The 20,587-nt window shown below is 32.6% G+C and overlaps 2 protein-coding genes across 3 annotated transcripts in view; one reads left to right on the forward strand and one right to left on the reverse strand.

The window, feature by feature from the left end:
* The window catches only part of LOC108909354 (tyrosine-protein phosphatase non-receptor type 14), a 28,677-nt gene extending 11,805 nt beyond the window's left edge, over window positions 1-16,872 (forward strand). The window contains exons 7-11 of one of the 2 annotated variants that reach the window (XM_023455122.1): window positions 1,402-1,928; window positions 6,145-6,363; window positions 6,432-6,614; window positions 6,697-7,023; window positions 16,465-16,872. In XM_023455122.1, the coding sequence (XP_023310890.1) occupies window positions 1,402-1,928; window positions 6,145-6,363; window positions 6,432-6,614; window positions 6,697-7,023; window positions 16,465-16,470 (1,262 nt within the window). In that variant the 3' untranslated portion in view covers window positions 16,471-16,872. Of the gene's footprint in view, window positions 1-1,401; window positions 1,929-6,144; window positions 6,364-6,431; window positions 6,615-6,696; window positions 7,024-10,598; window positions 11,530-16,464 lie in introns of those variants that run through there. The other variant, XM_018713672.1, reaches the window with a different exon arrangement.
* A 1,295-nt stretch (window positions 16,873-18,167) lies between these two features.
* On the reverse strand, window positions 18,168-19,583 carry LOC108909344. The gene has a single exon (XM_018713659.1). The coding sequence runs from the start codon at window positions 19,317-19,319 to the stop codon at window positions 18,258-18,260; it is 1,062 nt and encodes a 353-aa protein (XP_018569175.1). The 5' UTR covers window positions 19,320-19,583; the 3' UTR covers window positions 18,168-18,257.
* Window positions 19,584-20,587: the final 1,004 nt, after the last annotated feature.

Consider the following 20,587-nt stretch of genomic DNA (forward strand, 5'->3'; position numbering starts at 1 on the left):
CTTAGGATTGCAACAAAATATTAAACAGATTTTTTTCTTGGAAACAGTATCATCATCTTAGATATTTTTGAAAATTTGTTTAATGGTGTTTAATATTGAACACTCATCAAATTTTTAAGGTTCCAAACACAAGGGGGCCCATGAAAAAGTGTCTCAAGGGGGTTCCCCGCTAAAAAGCGTAGCAGTATCAGATTCCACATGTTATAAAACCACTGTGTATCAAATTTAGTGACTCTTGTACAACAGGGTTCTGATATAAAAAAGACTATTCTTAGGGGCTGATTTCAGGGGGCTGTAACTCTGACAGAGGGGGCCACTTGGCAAAAATAAAATATATGGGTCCCCTAAATTTGCCTTAAGAATCTATGACCAAATTTTGTTGCACGAATTTTGGGACACCCTGTATAGAAAGACTAAATACCAAGTACAACCTAAATTTATGAACACCCTGTATTTAACGTCATATACAATGGAATGTAATGAATGCAAACATGATAAATAAGTCGTAAATTAAATAAATATAATTGACTAAGAGTCCGAAATCAATAAATCCATAAAAAGTTAAAACATTAATTTATATTCTCTATGAGTAATCATAATAATGAGTGAGAAGGTCCATAGAAAGGTCTAAAGTATCAATGAAACATATTTATCTGTTTTATCTGTTGTCTGACAACATTTAAAATTTATGTCGAGGCTTATGATTATATTTTATTAAGTTAGTAACTGTTGTTAATTTCAAACGGTAAACTTTTCAGTGTTATTTTCGCTGCTATGTCATTAGATAAACCTTAAAAAAAAAAACTGTGTTGAATTTTTGTGTTCTGTTCTGTAATGTTAATCTACATCAGAGAAGAAAATTTGTTATGAAATGTCAATGAAACTTTTAAAATTAACGACGTGTATACAGAGTGTTATAAAAAAAGCAGCATGTGAAGGTATATATATTTTTTTAAATTCTTAAAAATTCTTCAAATCGTTAATTTATTTTGATAAAATTGATGTTGAATGCACTTTGATATACTTTCATTTATCAAATTATATTTTGAAAGTTGTTTCTTTGAATCGTCATTTCTCAAAACCACCAAAGTTAAAAGTAGGCTTATTGGTATCAAAATAAAAAGAATGGAAAGCTCTACCGGTATATACAGGGCATGGAAAAAATTGTTTTTCTGAATTTATTTTTAAATATTGATTTTTAGACCCAACTTAATATCACCCAAATACATTATTAAAAACTAGCTTGTAATGCAGTAAATATTAAAATTTGAACAAACAATTGTTGTTAATGACCAAAAAATATTTTAAGAAATTATTATATCACCTGGTGTTTAAGCCCAAAATTTGGAGTTCTGATAAGAAAATTTTGTGATGTTAATATATTTTGTTTTTTCCTTACAGACAATAAAGAAAATTTATATGCAAACATTGAACGTGGCAGCGTAAAATCATCGTCAAAAACTGAATTAAATACTCATAATTCCAGCACACAGAATCTAAGCGACACAAGTAGTATTTTAAACCGATCTGCTCAGAATATAAATACGTCGCATATGTCGACCAGTACCAATATAAATGTAGGTGAATCCGCCAACACTCTAGGAAGAAAGAGCGCATTCGTACAAAACAAAAATACATCCCTCAACTCCACCATAACTAGCGGATCGTCTTATGTAGATAAAGGGAATCTTTCAAACGAAACTTACACAGACGCAAGTTCAGCCTCAAATCCTAGTGTGAATAAGACGAAAAAGAAACGTTGGGGCATCTTAATAGGGAGGAGTAAATCTGGGGAAAAGGTTAAGAGTGCCACATTGGGGAGAGAAAAGAAAAAAGAGGACAAGAATGAGACGAATAACAAACATCGCTGGTCGACGGGACTGCCGAGGTTTAATCCGCTACCTCCATCTATTAGTAAAGAAACAATGGTATGTATGAACTATTTTCAAATTATATTTTCAGTATAAAAAGTGCATGCATTTTCGGATAGGTATGTTGCTTTATTAAATGTAATGAAATACCCATTTTTTTACAAAGTGAAATGTGCTTAAAAAAAATTTAATTTTTTTTTTTGTTTACTGTTTTTATTTGCATATTATATATTTTCTGTGTTGCAATTTTTCTCTTTACTTTAGACAGAATAGTTTAAAAGTGACAATATTTGTTTTCTTACGATTACAGTAATTTAAGGTTTAGCGAGTGTATCTCTAATAGTAAGGTAAAACAAGTGTGTTATAAATGTAATAAAGGGTGTCCCAAAAAAAACGCAGGATTTCATGTGAGGAAAAAATATATTAATAATTAATTAACAGTTGTCAATGTTTTTATTACACATTTTTAAAGGGTAGACATTGCCATTAAATACGAAAGAGGATATCGAAGAGATGTCCTCTGCGACTCATTTATTAGCATACTCGACTTCTTTTAAGAAAATTCTGTATCACGCTTTCGCGTATCTGCAGCTGAATTTTGTTGATAACTCTCTGAATTTCTGCCTTTAATTCAGGAATAGTACTCATTTGAGCAGAATAAACTTTGAACTTTACGAATTGTCACAGGAAAAAGTCGCGTGGCCTAAGATCGCACGATCTTGCTGATCCCGATCCTGCTAGAACCACATATTATCCAAATCCAAACCATCCAAATGAAGCAACAAAAAGTTCAATAGCATCTCTCGATATTGTTCTCCATTGACAGTCACGTTTCCAGCGTCATTTTAAAAAAATAACAGACCAACCACCCCAATTGCATAAAATCCACACCACACTCTTGTGATCGTCCTTTAATGACCCGAGGATTATCTCTGCCCCAAATTTGAGTTTTGTTTGTTCACTTACCCACGAAGATAGAAATGCGCCTCATTGCTAAAGATGATTTTCTTAGTAAAATTCCTGTCCACTTATTCTCCAACATACAATCAACGAATGTCCAGCACATTAAATAGTCGTCTGGTTTCAAATCATGGTTTAACTAAATTTTGCATGGATGCAGATGTAGGTCTTTTATTAAAATATGCTGCATTGTGCATTTTAATTGCAGTAACTAAGATTATGGATTACGCATTGAGGTTATGGGAATTTCCATCACACTCTCACTCGCAGTAGCATATTTTTTGGCTGAACGACTAGTACGGGGCCAGCCTGTTTTTTTTGTTGTCTTCAACCGAACCTGTTTGTTCAAATTTGGCAACTAATCTTTTAACAGTTGTTTCATTCGGAGTATTCCTTCTACCGAAAATTCCACGTAACTTGCGCACAGTCTCAGCTACACATTCTCCGTACTTGTAATGCATTTTCAGTCTGTCTCTAGGAACATACTATTTACTTCACTTACTTTTGTTTACGGCCCATTCTTTTGACCATCTGAATCCCCATTATTTTTAGACAGATCCATCAACCCATGTCACTGTAATCTCTATAATTCGATATCCAAATGTTTTTTCACAACTTTTTTCTGATACCTGCATAAAAACAGTTTTACACTGTTGAAGAATCGGATAAATGGTGTATACATTAGTTTTTGAATAAATATTTTTTTTTAATATTTTGTGTAACTCTTGTAGGTGGACTTTTTTCTGAAATGTTATATCCGTTGATGAAATTTTACAGACATTTTTTGTATTTCTAGAATCCAACTAAAAAATTAAACATGTCATTAGATTCTATCCAAAAAAGTCTATAGGTATAGTTTTTCCGAAGTCAATTGAAGAACCAATAACTTCAAGGTATGTACCAGGCTCGGTCGCTACGCAGCAACTCGGCATTGAAATATTTGAAAAACTTGTTCCCATATTTATTTAGCCATACCTATACAGGGGTCTGGTGGAACAAAACGTGCAGGTGGTAAAAATGTATATACCCAGTTGGAGAATGCACATGCGGCCAAACGGGTTCCCACACAGTTGCTTCGGTCAATTCAGTCGCCGACAAGTCGCTTGGCAGTGCAGTGCCGCGATGCGGAATTTGGTATGATTTAGATCATTTTAATTTTTTTATAAGCACCTTCTATTAATCATTTATATTACAATTGCAAAAAGGAGGAATAATATTATTACAACACAGCATTTTGGAGACCTTTTGAAACAGAACAAAATGAAATTTACCACCAATATAATAAAATTGTTCGAGGACATAAATAATTAAAATATGTTATTGGTCAAATGAACATATAATAGAAATTTTCTATACATTTTATACAAATTATTATAATTTTTTACCTTTAGCAGAAAACTTTTTTAGGGACGCCTATGAAACTCATTAAATTTAATTGCTCGTTTTTTTTTGTACATGTTCAACTGACTTTGGAAAAACTATACCAATATTTCAGAAAATCGTCCAACTATCAAAATTTAGAGTTTGTTTGTTTAAACTCCAACCTAAAAAGCATATCAAAAGTCTGTTTTAAATTCAAGATTTTTCTCAAACAATGTAACCAATGTTCATGAAAATCGCAGCATTATACAAGGTGTTCCTAAATAAGGGTCGGAACGGAAAACTGTAAATTTCTCTAGAATTCAGTGAGTTTTTTTGCCAATATCTTAGGAACCGTTTGAACTAGTGCTGGCAACTGAAATCGGTTTTTTGGATAGTCGGTTAACTGGTTTCGGATAATTTGGATTTTTACGAAACCCGAAAACCGGTTATTCGATTCTTCAAATATTCGATTATTCAAATAACCGATTATTCGATAATCTGTTTATTCAAATATCCAAATAATCGTATTCTTTCTTTATAGCCAATAACAACATAACATTATAATATAATCTTAGTGTTATGTAGTTATTGACATTGGCTACATAGTAGATAACTACTACAAAATTAGGTTGAAGTATTAAGGGAAATACAATTTATTTTGACATTTTATTTTTTAACACAGACACAAACTGATAAAAACAAGAATCGCCCACAGCCACATACACCAAACGACCAAACCCATTTATATAAATAATAAATTGCAGAACCACAGTTTATTAAGTGTAACTCTTTTAACATTAGATTTAACTTTAAAATTTAAAATAGATGAATATGTGAAAAACATCGTATATCCCGTAAGTTTTTCAAAACACCAATTTTCAAATATCCGGTTTTAGCCATTATTCAAGTAACCAATTATTGGAATAACTGGTTTTAGAATCTCCGGTTTAAACCACTATTTGGCTAACCGGTTTTATCTGAAATCTGTTTTTGCGGAACCCGGTTAACCGATTTAAATTTTTTCCGGTTTTTGCCAGCACTAGTTTGAACTACAAGACTGAGCTTTCGTACACACATTACCACTATTAATAGCTACTTTTTTGCACCCTTTTCGAATTCATTGGACGTGACAATGGTGGAAATTTTTAGGTATTGTAAGGGTTTTCCCCCATAACTTTTACGCCATTGGAAAAATTGACATTTGACAGCAAATTTTGAAGCGACAATGAGTTTTACACAAAAAGAGTTCACTTGGTTCATTACTCTAAAGTCAACCGTTTTCAAGAAAAATTACTTTTTATGAACAAAAACATTTTGCTAACGTTTCGAAAATCTTTTGTAATTCAAAAAATAAGTAGTAATAATTAATAATTTTAACGAAATTTAACAACATGTAGGATTTTAACTTTTTTTTATCAATTTGGTGAGTAAAATTTATGAAAACTGTTCAAAAATATGTTCGCGAACTTTAATGCACGCATTACATCTTTCTGCCGCTGCGGCTTCACCCCTATCGGTCAACTCTTTGATAGTATTAACATGGATTTCATAAACGATGCATTTCAGATGTTCCCATTTAGGGAGAAAAACCCTTACGATACCTTAAAATCTCCACCACTGGCATGTCCAATGAATTCGAGAAGGGTGCGAAAAAGTAGCTATTAATAGTGGTAATATGTGTACAAAAGCTCAGTCCTGTAGTTCAAACGGTTTCTAAGATATTGGCAAAAAACTAAAAAAAAAAAATTAAAGTTTGACACCGTGTATCTCGAAAATGAAAGCCCGAAAAGAAAAATGGAAGAGGAAAAATATGTTTCTTTTTCAAGAAGAATTTACAGTTTTCCGTTGCGACACTTATTTAGGAACACCCTGTATATTTAATAATAATTGAGATATCCTAGCAAGCGATCTAAAATAGGATGCACTGTATGTAACAGCAAATTTTTTTTAGTGTCAGCTATTAGAAAATAAATTAGCAGATAGTCAGTTGTTTTTCGAATTCGACAAGATCCCGAAAAAAAAACAGAATGCAGAATTTACAACTGCCCTTCATCCTGACAATGCAGCTTTCAATCGTTTTAAAGACGTACTGCCCTACGAGGACAACAGACTACGGTTAACCCCTTCCAGAAATAATAAATTTGGATACATCAATGCATCTCACATAACGGTAAGTAATTTTATTCAAAATCACGCTATAGCTAGCGACTAACGTTTGTCCTTTTTTCCCCCGTTCAGGCAACTGTTGGCAGCAAACAGAGGTTTTACATTGCAGCTCAGGGACCTACTAGACAGACGCTTCCTTACTTTTGGCAGTGCGTTTGGGAAGCCGAGGTCTACTTAATGGTGCAGCTCACCGATCTTACAGAAGATATTAATTATCTTCCGGATGCCGACGAAAGATGTATCGATGTAGATCAGGTAATTGGGGCCAATTTTTACGCACGTGTTAATTTTAATGCAAAACTTTACGAGATTTCAATCATCACATTTTTTTATTTAGGACTACCAAGTCTGGTGGGAATTTTCTCAGAAGACGGGGCATTGCGTAACCAGCAAAGTAAGATTATGTCACGTAAGCTCTCGCAGGTACCGAACAATATGGCACCTACACTACACGGACTGGGGTGACCAGGGTTGCCCGAATTCGGTGGCACACTTCTTGGGTTTTTTAGAGGAGATGCAGTCAGTGCATCAGCACTCTATGGGGGAGATTCCACCGGGACACAACAAGAATCCACCCATTCTGGTTCACTGTACAGCCGGCGTTGGCAGGACTGGTCTCACGATTCTGAGTGATTTACTGCTTTATACTGTAGACCACAACCAGGTAAGTGAATATTTTGCCGACCTGAGCACTTGATCCTTTTTATATGCTGACTGCTGAAAAAAATAGAAGTCTTCCTTACAGTCATGTAAAAGTTGAACCAACTAAAATACAGAGTGTCCGGAGGCTATGGGCAAAAAAAAAATTGAAAGAGGAATCTACGCATAAAAATAATGCAGGGTGTGCAGTAATCTGGAAAATCGGGAAAATCAAGGGATTTTATAGATCCAGAATGTTGGGGAAATTTCAAGGAATTTCTCTGATTTTCATGGAATTTTTTAAAATTCATATAAGGTTGTGATATTCTTCTTAAAATGTTATACAGGGTGTTTCATAATGATGTGCAAATATTTTAAGGAGGTGTTTTGTTTAGAAAGTAATTTTAGGGGGGGTACTTCCAATATATTTTTTTTGATTTGAGCTTCCCCTGAGAAAATATTTAAATCTCAAAATGGCCGAAAAAATTTGCTTTTATTTTTTTTTCACGAAAACGATTAAACTTAGAAGTTTGAATTTTGGTATACTTTAACAACTAGTTGAATGGTATTTTTTGGTAGTCTTTTTTTTCTGGTTTATGTCTTTGAATGAAAGAAATTAACACCCCTTGGTTTTATTTCTCTCACAACTTTTTTCTACGTTAGCCAATTCCAACAAGAAAAATAGCTTTTAATACTACATTTTATGTAGAAACTTTTTTATTCTTCCCATTTTTTCGTATACTTAATGGTTTACGAGCAAAAAAATAAATTATTTTTCCTTGCTGATAGGTACACATAATTAGTATAACGGTTATAGTCTTTCTGAAGTCAGTTGAACATGTAAAAAAAAGCCTGGCAATAAAATTTAATGACTTTCATAGGCGTCTCTAAAAAAGTTTTCTGCTAAAGGTAAAAAATTATAATAATTTGTATATAATGTGTAGAAAATTTATATTATTGTTCATTTGGCCAACAACATATTTTAATTATTTATGTCCTCAAACAATTTTATTATATTGATGGTAAATTTCGTTTTGTTCCGTTTCAAAAGATCTCCAAAATGCCATGTTGTAGTAAACAAAATATCCCTCTTATTTCTCCCTTTTGCAATTGTAATATGAATGATTAATAGAAGGTGTCTACTGGGCAATTTGTCAACCACTTGTCAACAGCTGAGATTTATTGCCCAGTGGTCCAATGCAGCTGTATTTATTTTCCGTTGCCCGCAATCGCATTCTTCAACTGGGCGTATACATTTCTTTCTACAACCTGCACGTTTAGTTCGACCAGGCCTGTATATGGGTGTGGCTAAGTAAATATGGGAACAAGTTTTTCAAATATTTCAATGCCGAGTTGCTGCGTCAGCGACCGAACCTGGTACATACTGTCAACCTCTTGGTTCTTCAATTGATATCGGAAAGACTATACCAAAAACGATTGTTATTTTTGACGTGTTTTTTGCAAAAATTCCTTTCAATCAATAGGAAAAGCTAAGCAAATATAAACTAAAAATTTAATAAAAAAGATAGAAAAAGCTAATTTTTTTCGGACATTTTGAGATTTGAATATTTTCTCAGGTGGGACTGAAATTTAAAAAATGTATTGGAAGTACCTCCCCTAAAATTACTTTCTAAAGACCTCCTTAAAATATTTGCACATCATTGTGAAATATAAAATAATGTCAATGAATAGTATGACAACTTTTTCTATATTTTATTTGAATTTCTAGCAATAATATTAAATTGATGTAGCCATGACGTGCTGTATTGACAAACGTAAAATTAGGAATAATACTTTTAATTTCGTAGTCTTTCTCTGAGTTCTAGAGGGCAGTGCCAACAGTGGCCAATCGGTTAAATGTCTAGAATGCACTGGATTTAATTGCAAGAAAATACTAACATAAAAATTACACTCTGTTGACATACTTGGAAATCATTTATGAATTATAGAATCGATTGTATTCTATAGTTTACCATAGAAACGTAAATCTAATACGTAAACTTCAACATTCTACTTCATATATGTAAGAATCAGGGTAATATTATGATAAATAGTTTAATAATACTGTTAATTAATACACAACTTTTATAATTGATCCACCCAACCACCTCACCGTGCGTCTATCTCGATACATTGCAAGGTCAGAACTAACTTGAGATTAAAATATGCTACAACATTGTTTATAGTTAAGTCACGTAGGCATTGATCCATATACCAAATGCTAACATATATTATACTTTTTTTTGCACAAAATGATCGAAACCAAAAAATTATTAAATACATGATACATTTGTAAGCAAATTTTTCGAAAAAAATTATAAATAAGAAACGATCCTGTCGTCAAAAAAATTTATATAAAAATTTACTTTTGTTAGATCTTTTTTAATATCAATTTTGTATCAACAAGGAAATCTAAATTCTGTCAAAATAAAGTAATACTATTAGAATTTATAAAAAAATTCCACATATTTCTTGAAAAATGTATTTCATTTTAATTTTGGCAGATTAAAATACTATCATTTTCTCTTAAACCAAAAATTCAGTTGTCTTTATTGCTATCGGGACAAGCAACAATTATAAAAGGAATTTGTTTTTAAAAATTTGCAAAATATTTTCCATTTGGTACAAACGTTATGACAGCTGCTGTGTAATTTTCAAAAGTCACATTGCTAAATATTTATGCAGGAGAAAATTTTGAAAATGTTAGTGATCGAAAAGTGAAAACTGATTTAAAAAGTTGAAAGACGAATTAGAAAATATCAAGGTTGTTACCGTAAAGCAGTGGAATACTATTTTATTTAGAAAAATATGCCACGGATACCCTGTATGCCACTGGAGCATGTAAATTTTAGGAAAAGCCTCAGATTTTGGACAATGTTGACATAAATACATGTGCCCAATTTCAAATTATTTCACTTACTAGTTTTTAAATTATTTAAAAAAAATTAAAAATATTTTTTGAAGTTTAACACCTTGTATATTTTTAACGAAGCGTCCTAGATAAAAAACTTATAGGAAAGACTCACTTTAAAATTCACCAAAGAATACGAGGTTTCGTTTTTGGTCACCATTTGTGAATCACCCTGTATTTACCGTAAGTTTCCAACAGCACTCGATGACCAGCACTTTTCTTTGAATTAAACAGGAAAAGTAAAACCTCCCGCAAATGTGTTTTGTTAGCTCATAATTCGACATCTTTGGAGCTGACAAAAAATTTCTTGTTTACATTTAGCAAAATGGCATAATAAAAAGTAAAGCTTTGACATGGATATAGTTACAAAAGTGTCCGATACGATATAGCATAAGTTGTGACATCTATTGTAAATCCCTCAAAATTAATTCACAGTTCTAGTGTTTGAGAAACTGTAAATGTTAAAGTTTTAAATCAATTTTGAGTCACAGTCAGTTGCCTGAAAAGGTTACAGTAAAATATTATTATTGTAACTAACATGAATCGCCCTTAAAGTTTTTTCTCGTAATTTCCGGATATCCTTTGTAACTAAGCTGCTTCTTACCTGTAATCTTGGCTTTGTATATTTTAACAAAATATAATTATGAACTGTGTGCTATATCAAACTTAACTCAATTTGTTTTCTTTAGGAGGTGTGCATCCCCAGAGTTGTTGGACTTCTTCGACACCAGAGGGCATTTATGATACAAACTATTGCGCAATACAGATTTGTATATTCGTTACTAATACATTATTTAAAACAAACTCGTCTCATATAGCATTTTGTATATCTTGTGTACTGATGCCATTGTGTTTTTTATCTAATAAGTGTGCAGATATTTACGGTATAACTTTACATCATGGATTTCTATTTAAACTTTTCTTGTACTTAATAAGGGAGCTAAAAGCTCTTAAAAGAGAATGTTGCAATCTTGTGTGTCTTCTTTCAGTATTGGCTTATAATATTTTATGTACTTAATTTTCCTCTCGTTGGACTTTGTATTTTTGGAAATTTATTGATAAGTCTGATCATAGTTGTAAGTGTACAAATATTTATCTTTTCAGTAAGTAATTATTAGCGGGGCGATCTAAAGCAGTTGTAAAATATTTAGAAAAATTTGGGGATATACGAGTATTACAAAAATAACCTCGAAATATTTTTTTATTATTTATTCGATGAAGTTATTACCCTATTCGTCATAACGGAATTGCAGGCTTAGTTTTCCTAACTATTCAGGTTCATTTTGAAAGAGTAGCCCAAGGTGCTATTTCATAACTTTGTGATAGAGGCTCAATTTGTGCTGTTGTAATTTGAGATTACTTTATAAATCCATTGCCATTTTTCTAATCAGTTATTCAGTTAAATGCATTTTTAGGTAATCTATTATTAAATTTAAGGTTTCAATCAATTTGTTAGGTGTTCCGTTCTTGTAATCTGGATAAATGACAGACACTCATTAACTAAGTAAAATTTTTATGGCTAGGTATTATATTGTTCCATTACAGTATTTTTTTTTGTAGAAAATGTGTCAGCATTTTTTATTTTTGATGTTTTGAAAAAATATACATATATTGTCTGAAGTTATTTATTTGTGGCATTGTTTTCGTTTTTTCTTTGTTTTTCATGTATTTTGTATAAACTTGCACCAAAGTGATCAGTCAAGGTTTATTTTTATGAAAATAGTTTTGCCTAACGAAAACATCAAAATAACTAAAAACTATCAAAACAACTAAAACGAAAAGTCAAAAAAAGTTCAGAAGATGGAAACAGATAGATTTTGGAAACGTTAACAAATTTTAAAGTGCACAATATAATGCGATGTGTTTTTGTATTTTGTATTTCAGTGTGAGATTTTTTGGTTACGCAAAACTATTTTCATAAACATAACCCTTGATCGATTCTTTTGGTGCAAGGGTTTATTTCACTAATTTTAAATTTTTTCAAATTGGAAAAATATCCAAAAAATAAAGAAAAAATATGCCATAAATTCAGGGGCTAATAGAACAAAAAAAATGCAATGGAATTTTGTGAAGGGCCTGTGTTGTTAGTTTTCAAGATTTTTATAGAGGTCACTAGTTGCAATCTTTCTTGGTATCATTTTAATAGATCTTTTCTTGATGTTGTATTGTATTATATGTATTTTTTATATCAAAAAAGTAATTTTATTAAAATTACTGAAAGTGCACGGTTTTCGAGAAAAATTAAATAAAGGGGTTATATCACTTTGGAGTCCAAAAAAGAGGCATTTTTCAAGATTTTTTTTTGAGCATTCTTTTATAATAATCATGAACAACCAATACACCAATCGATTAAGCAACTCTTCAGAAGTAAGAAACAATTTTTTTATTGAAAATTTCTTGCAAAATAGCTATAGAAGTACATGAACAAAACTAAATTTTTCAAAGGTCCTCTGCAGCATGCAGTAGAAGTCCCCTGGATCACCTCTAAACTACATGAGTTTAGCTAGTGAAGTACACATAATCACAATTTTAGGAATTTTTTTTGCAAACTGGTGAGACATTGAACAAAAAATTAGAATTTTTGACAAAAAATCAACTGCTTGTTTATAAAAAAAATCCTGTTGACCAATTGTAAAAATCGTGTGTACTTCACAAGATGAAGTTACAGTTCAATTTTCAAGACGATCGGATGAAAACTCTTCGAATTCTGCTGTTTCGGGAAAAACGCGTTTGAAGTTTGAGAACACTGTAACTTTTGGAAATCATAATAATATGGTGCATAAAAATTTTTTTCCATCACTCTGCTATCCCGGCACCATATAATTGCCCTTCCAGGGCCGTATTTTGCTCTTCCTGATCTTTTCATGGTCATGAAATCAATGAAACAATACCCAAATGACTCATTTACTTCTCTTTTACACTTATCGTCATCAAGTTTGAGTTTCTTCGCTGACGCGCTCTTGATCTCCGGATCGCACTCGAGCACTCGAATGAATGACGGTTAGGCAGACGTCTATTTTTAATTTTACTTGGCTTACGGGCTGTACTTCGATTTTTACTGTCTTTATGGCCTGCATACAACGTATCACTCATATTTCACCACTGCAAACAAATCAACAAAGTCAAATAATAACACAACACAACTCGAACTACAGCGTACAGCTGATTGACGACGCACGTGCTCTAACCATTGTAAAAATCTTATATTCAGTATACACGGCTGGAAAATCCACATGGTCCATCTGCCTTTACACGAAAGCGACAAAGTAAAGAAATCCGTGCGATAGACAAGGATGGCTTCATTGAAGACGTTTCATAATCTGAAGTCACCGCCCATTTCGGGTTAGAAGTGGGAGTGACTATTCAGATTATGAAACGTCTTCAATGAAGCCATCCTTGTCTATCGCACGGATTTCTTTACTTTGTTGCTCTTTGCACGAAATTCAAAAAATTGAAAAAAAAATTTTCAAAGTGATACCCCTTAATTATGCCAAGATGAACCAATTTCTATCTCCACAGTTCTGTTAAACTGTTAATTTCTTTTGCATGTAATGAACAAAAGCTCTGACAATAAGGTGTAGTTTGACAGAATGTACTTGATAAAAAAGCCATCATTAGAGATAGAAGCCGGTTAACTTTGGCACAATCTATCGCATACATCTCAAAATTGTGCATTTTCAGTAGTTTTGACAAGAGTACTTTTTTTTTGTGTAAATTAAAATTGTACGTTGTAGAATACAAAATACAGAAAACCGCAAATAAAAAAGTTATGTCTTAAAACGGCACTCGAAAAAATCTGACCTCTACAAGATAGTCGAAAACTACCACCATCGACGTTTTTACCATTCTTAAAATTTGTCCTAAATTCAGTACAGTGCATTGAATTTTAAAAAAAAATTGGCCAAAATTTTATTTAAAAAAATTGTCTGGCACCCTAATTTCAAAAACAAAAGACAATAGGGCCATGATTTTTAGGAAAAATATTTAGTTTTTTAATGTTCCATTAGCCCTCTTAAGTTTATAGCACCTTTTTCTAAAACCTGTACTATCAATATACAGGATGTTCCTAAATAAGTGTCGCAACGGAACACTAAATTCCTCTTGAAAAAAGAAACATTCTTTTCTTCTTCCATTTTTTTCTCCGGGCTTTCGTTTTCGAGATACACGGTGTCAAAACTCATTTTTTAAAAATTTTTTGCCAATATCTTAGGAACTGTTTGAACTATAGGTCTGAGTTTTTGTACACGCATTACCACTATTAATAGCTACTTTTTCGCACCCTTCTCGAATTCATTGCACGTGCCAGTGGTGGAGATTTTAAGGTATTGTAAAGGTTTTTCCCCCCTAACTTTTACACCATTGGAAAAATTGACATTTGACAGCAAATTCTGAAGCGCCAATGAATTTTACACAAAAAGAGTTCTCTTGGTTCATTGCTCTAAAGTCAACCGTTTTCAAGAAAATTGACTTTTAATGAACAAAAACAAACATTTTGCTAACGTTTCAAAAATCTTTTGTAATTCAAAAGATAGAGAGTAATAATTAACAAGTTTTAACGAAATTTAACAACATTTGCAACAAGTAGCTATTAATAGTGGTAATGTGTGTACACAAGCTCAGTCCTGTAGTTCAAACGGTTCCTAAGCTATTGGCAAAAATCTGAAAAAAAGTTTTGACACCGTATATCTCGAAAACGAAAGCCCGGAGAGAAAAATGGAAGAGGAAACAATTTACAGTTTTCCGTTGCGCCACTTATTTAGGAACACCCTGTATTTAAAAACTATAATTTCTCATTAAAATGTGCAATATTTTTTTAATTATAGATTAGTTGTCAGTAGAAGACATCTAATTAAAAACTACTTACATCCACCTTCTTAATGCAGCATTAACTGTGTTTACCTAAAAAACAATGTGTACCTATTTGTCCGCGATCGCCTTCAAAATTTGAATGCTCTTTTAATTTCTATTTCTTTTTTATTGTTTACAAAAAGGCTGTGTATATATTATATTTGATATTTTAACACTTTATTTTTTCATAGTAATTAATATTATTGTGATTTATAATCAGTGCCTTATTTATAAAATATGTACCATTTTTAAATCGTGTAGTATTACAAATTAAATTGTCTAATATGATTAAAACTATTAAATTCTGATATTTTTTATTTTCTTTTATTTATTTCCTTATCAAATTCTGGAATACCTAGATGTAAGTATTTGTAAAAAAGAGACAAAAATGAACTAGCAAAAACAAGCACATAAGTGGTGTTGAAAATATAAATTTTGTAATTTTCATATAAAATCATTTTGAGTAAAATGCGAATTGTACTTTTATCTTAAGTCTGTCACTGGACTAGAAATTTAATTGTATATTTTTTTCTAAAAAATAACCAATCCATGAAGTAAAATAATTTAGTTTTATACAGAGTGTACCTTAATGCGAATATTTAAGGATGTGATTCTACATGAAAAATTAAAAATAGTTTGCTTTATAAACTATGACAGAGGTTTCCAAACTGTGTGTTGCGACGCCCTGGTGCGTCACACTGCTATCCTGAAGGCGTCATACCGCTATCCTAAGGACGTCACGAGGCAGACGATATGCACAGTGAGTGAGTATCTTATCACTCCCCCAACTCTTCCGTTTGCCAAATCTTTCATTCGTTTATCGAGTCGTTCGTTTATTGTTCAGTCAGTCTTTTGTTTTTGTCGATTATAAGCGTTGAATTTTGTAATCTGACGTCGCAAAAAAATTATAGCCTGTAAACTAACTATGGTCCAAAAATGTTCCGTTGTGAATATACGGGGTGTTAAAATTTTGCGGAAAAAGAAGGAAATTAATTAATATTTTCGAAACTGGTTGAAATATTTCAGTGATATTTAGTACATAGTGATAGTTAATAAAGGCATATGTTTTTTAATACAAACATAATTTTTAGCTCTAACAGTGGTGTGCGTACGAACAGTGACTGATATTTTTAAAGAAAAAAATGGTACGCCAATGGTTTTTTTCCTGAATAAAATTATTTTTGAAATTTCCGTTCTATTCAAAAGATAAGAGCTCTTGAGTTTTTGTCCTGCTATGCGCCGTTTTTGAATAAAAAAATAAAACCTGTTATATTGTCCATAATTAATTAATGTAATTTTTGAAGAATACAATTTGCATTTCTGACATTTTGAAGTAAGTATCTGTCGTTCAAATCTGTTGTGAATATTTTATTTTTACAATCTTGTTAATAATGGTGAATTATCAGTGGCGGCTCATCAGGTGACGCACCGCTTCACCTAAAATCCGATTGGTTGTGCAATTTAAAATTATTTTTAATTTTATATAAATTTTGTAATTTAGGTATAATTTTACATTGAAAATGTATTATCTTTGTTTGTTTAACACGCAGAAATAAACAGAATAGTTGAGCGGTGAACGCCTNATCGTAATATTTCTCTTGAAAACCGGCAGCAAATTTATTACACAATGTAACATTGTTTAATACAGATAAATATTAATTAATTACTCAGAATAACAATAATAATAATAATTTATTTTCCTTTTAGACATGAACAACATGTATAGGAATAGTCACACAAACATAAATTACATTGAAGGACAGAACTCTAATGAGGAATACATACACTTATTTTGCCACATTGCCTTCGTTGAGCACGAACATCAACCTCGGACCATATAACATATAATACACGCAAGTGACGCAGATTGAAACGGTCTGTATTTTGCTTCTCTTAGTAGCGTTGTTTACGGAGGTTGTCATGGCAACGAAGCGGCCAATATGGGATTCAACTACGGCATGGGTAAACGAGTGATGCAGAAATTGAAGCAGCATCATCCATCGCCTGCCTTTAACAGTTTCAGTTCATACGATACGCGTTTTCCAGTGCACGACTAACTGTTCTTAGTTAATATTTGTTTTGTATAATAATTGTAGAAATGTTTCCTATGTATAATCCAGTATGTATTTTATTGAAAACGCTATTTTCCAGATGGAAAATTGAGGACAAAAAGAATTTTTTAAATGTGAGAGACCTATACCTACTCTCGATATTGTGATGAAATGTCGTTAGCTGGCTCACAGTGGAGCAATTAATATAAATTAGGATAGTTAGCGTTGGAAAATATATAGACAGTAGAGTTGTTTTTAGTAACTGTCTGATTGATTTTATTTTAATTTGTGTATGTGTACCTTATTGTAAATAAATGAGAACTGTTCGGCGACCTAGAGATAAATACCTGAGATACTGGGTACTTTTATTCACACCTACGAACCTCAAGTGCTAGAACATTACAATATGGAAAAAAGGAGGAGTCAAAAGACGTGTACGTTTGAAAGTTTCGGAATGAATGTATAAGTGGTTGTGTGGAAGTGTTCATTTAAAAAAACTTCTGTATACCGTGTTTAATTGTGGGTGTGACTATTGATTATATCCAAAAAAACGGTTAAAAGGAACTATGACGTTCAAACAATTTTATTGCATGAATCGTTCAAAGGGTCATTTTATATGAAAAAAAACAAGGAGTGCTATTAAATTAGAGGGTGGAAATTGGAGATGAAAATGCACCCCTTTCAGTTTTTTAATTGTAGCTCAAAAACGAAGCAAAATTTCATTATAATTCATAGGAAAAGTTATTTAGAGAATTGAATTTCCCATGGAAATAGCTTATTTAAAAAATTTAAAAGGAAAATTTTATGCAAAAAGTCGTTAATAAACAATTTTTAAAAAAGCAAAATATTAAATTTTTTTATTTTGGTGAAAATCTTTATTTATTATTAACAAATAAAACTTTTGAAATATTTTTTTATTAAGTAAAGAACCAATTTGTAAAAATAATATGAATTATAATCACAGCATCAATTCAGAATGTAGCCGCTACACCGGTAGCCCACTGTAGCGTGCTATATATAGTCTTAAATGTGTAATTTTTTGGATAGTTTCTTTTTAAATGTGCTATACCTAATATGTACTTGATCCTATAATAAGTGCAGTTTATTCATAGAATATCTACACATTTTTAATGGAGTTGAAAATTTATGTCTTCTACAGTCCTTACAATATTTGGTGAGATATAGAATTCCAAGATAAGAATAAGCCAATAAAGTTCTGTTATTGGAACCACTGCAACAATTTACCGTGGTAGGGGCGTGCCTTAAAGTATTCTGCGATATTTTCAGAATATTTAAATATATATGTGTTAAAGTAGATTTTTTCAATTAAAAAGTATTTTTATTTCTTTTACGTTACAGTAGAGTACAAATCATAAATAAACTAGAAAACAATACAATTATAAACAAGCTGGTACAAAAAAGGAATTCACAAGAAACATATTTATAGTCCTAATCTGATAAATTTTCGAAATCGTCTTCACCAGTAGAACTTTCACTATCAGAAGCTGTTATAATCAAGTCTTCTACTACCATATCAACTCGAATTTCATTTTGCAAGTAATTATCTTCAACTTTAACAACATCTTGGCAACATTTCATCCAGTCTTCGACAGTAACTGATAGAAATTCTTCTTCTGTTAGAGTTTTCACAGCTTCTAATTTAAATAAAACATTTTTCTTTGCTACGCTGTTTTTAACTTGAGCCCATACCATTTCAATCGGATTTAAATCAGGATGGTAGGGTGGGAGCCTCAAAGCCACATGCCCATTTTCTTGGAGGAGACGATCGAATTTGTAAACAATGTGTTGTTTTTTATTATGTTTAATAATTTCATACAGCTGTGGCTTAAGCAAATTTGGCGAAAAAGGTATATTTTTACTTATTAACCAATCTACCATATCTGTTTTTCTTGAATTGCAGGTAGGCGCTTTCTGTACTTGTACATTATGATATGGTGCATTACCAGTTACAACAACAGAATTGGGAGGCAGATTTGGAATCAACTTCTCTGTAAGCCACTCCTCATAATTTTGCGTGTTCATGTGGTCATGGTCGTGGTAGTCTCCGGATTTGGTACCAGATTTAAAAATCAACATACAATTAGGGATAAAACCCATTTCACCACCGACGTGAACAATAACTAATCCATTGCCTTTAGAAATTGTTGATAGTAAACCATTACCGGTATTGTCTGTCCAACTGTTGGACCTAATGCCTGCATGAATGTATGTTTCATCAAAAAAGACAATTGGCCTACCTTGGCTCCTATAATACTTAATTTTGTCCAGATAGTTCAACCTTATAGCGCGAATGTCAGTCTTCTCTATTAGCACACGCTGATTGTTCTTAGTTTTTCTCCACCTGAATCCAAGTTTTTTAATAATGGTGTACAGGGAGGTACGTTTTCCTGAAAAGTCATATTCTGTAATTAATTTTTCTTGTATTTGTGTCAGAGTAACTCGACATCCTTCCGTTTTGTAAAAATTATAAATCATGTTTCTAATATCCATTTGTTCCCATTCTGGTACATTGGTTTTTGTACATATTCTCTTGCGTTTTTTAGGAGAACTAAATTTTATTTCACCATCACCATTGTTTAAAGCTTGTAACTCGACACTTTCACTTATGATTCTCCCTATAGTGGCTAAAGATACTCCTGTGGCAGCTACAACACGGTTTTTTAATTGTATTTTATTTTCATTGGGAAAAATTGTCTTAAAATAATTATACACGTTAAACACGATACTTTTTGACTGGGAATTATATTCTTTTCTTTTATTTTTCACCTCCATTGATTTATTTTAATAAGAAACACGCCTTCGTAACTGCAAAACAAAGTATGCACTGCAAGCTGCTACGATGAACACCACGCCGCCAATGTCTTTCTACCTCGGGTATAGAATGCGGTTAATTCCAAGAAAACGACGCAGGGGTCTTCTTGGAATTCTATCTTAGCAAATATCGAACGGACTGTACTTTAAATTATTTTTACAAAGTCTGTGTAGGACACAAATTCCCCGTCTGCCATGTTCATCAAAGCATAATTAAAAGTACAAGTTCAATAATAGTTTAAATATTTTTAACTTAACCTTACTTTCGAAAAATGTAAATAATTAAACTCATAGATAAGAGATTTATGGAAAGTGCGCGCCATTATTCCATGGCAAGAAATTGGCTTCAATGATTTGGGATCGAGGAGAATTATCCCTCTTTATCCTGCCTCATCTCGTGTAGGCCTGGACAGCCTTCGTAGGTGGGCCCCATCCGTCGTCTACCCCGACCGCAATTGCGGCCGGTATAGGCGCTTTGTGGGACCTCCTTTTGTCCTGGCTGGGCCCCGCCGGCTAGGGCCCTTTCTTCTGGCGCTGTTCTTGCTTCGCCGGCTCGTCTGTGTAAACCCCGGGGGTGGTATCATGTTCGTGTGTGGTATGGTTGGGTAGGGTAGTGCGGCTATGCAGCCTGGGATGCACTTTGCTAAGGTGGCCCTTAGGCCAGCGCTGGAGGGGTGAGGTAAGGAGGGTATGGGGAGGTGTGCATGTGTGTGTGTGTGTCGTTGTCTTCGTTTCTTGATCCTGGCGGTCTCTGAAATAGAAAAGGTTAGCGGGCAGGGGGGGGATGTCGTTGGGGTGGTCACCCAGGGTCAAAAAGTTGGTGTCTAGGTCTTTTGTGTTTGTCGGTCACGTCGGGTACGTAGTCAACGGCTTGCCTGAGGAGGGGATTGTCATGTCTAGCGGCTACGTCAAATCGTTTCTCCGCGTTTTGTCTTATTGTCTGTGTA

Source organism: Anoplophora glabripennis, unplaced genomic scaffold (genome assembly GCF_000390285.2).
Source record: "Anoplophora glabripennis isolate ALB-LARVAE unplaced genomic scaffold, Agla_2.0 scaffold440, whole genome shotgun sequence".
Lineage (NCBI taxonomy): Eukaryota > Metazoa > Arthropoda > Insecta > Coleoptera > Cerambycidae > Anoplophora > Anoplophora glabripennis.

What these genes read in the sequence shown, in the direction of transcription:
- LOC108909344 (XM_018713659.1), bottom strand. Translation starts at nt 19,319, where the DNA reads ATGGATATTAGAAACATGATTTATAATTTTTACAAAACGGAAGGATGT.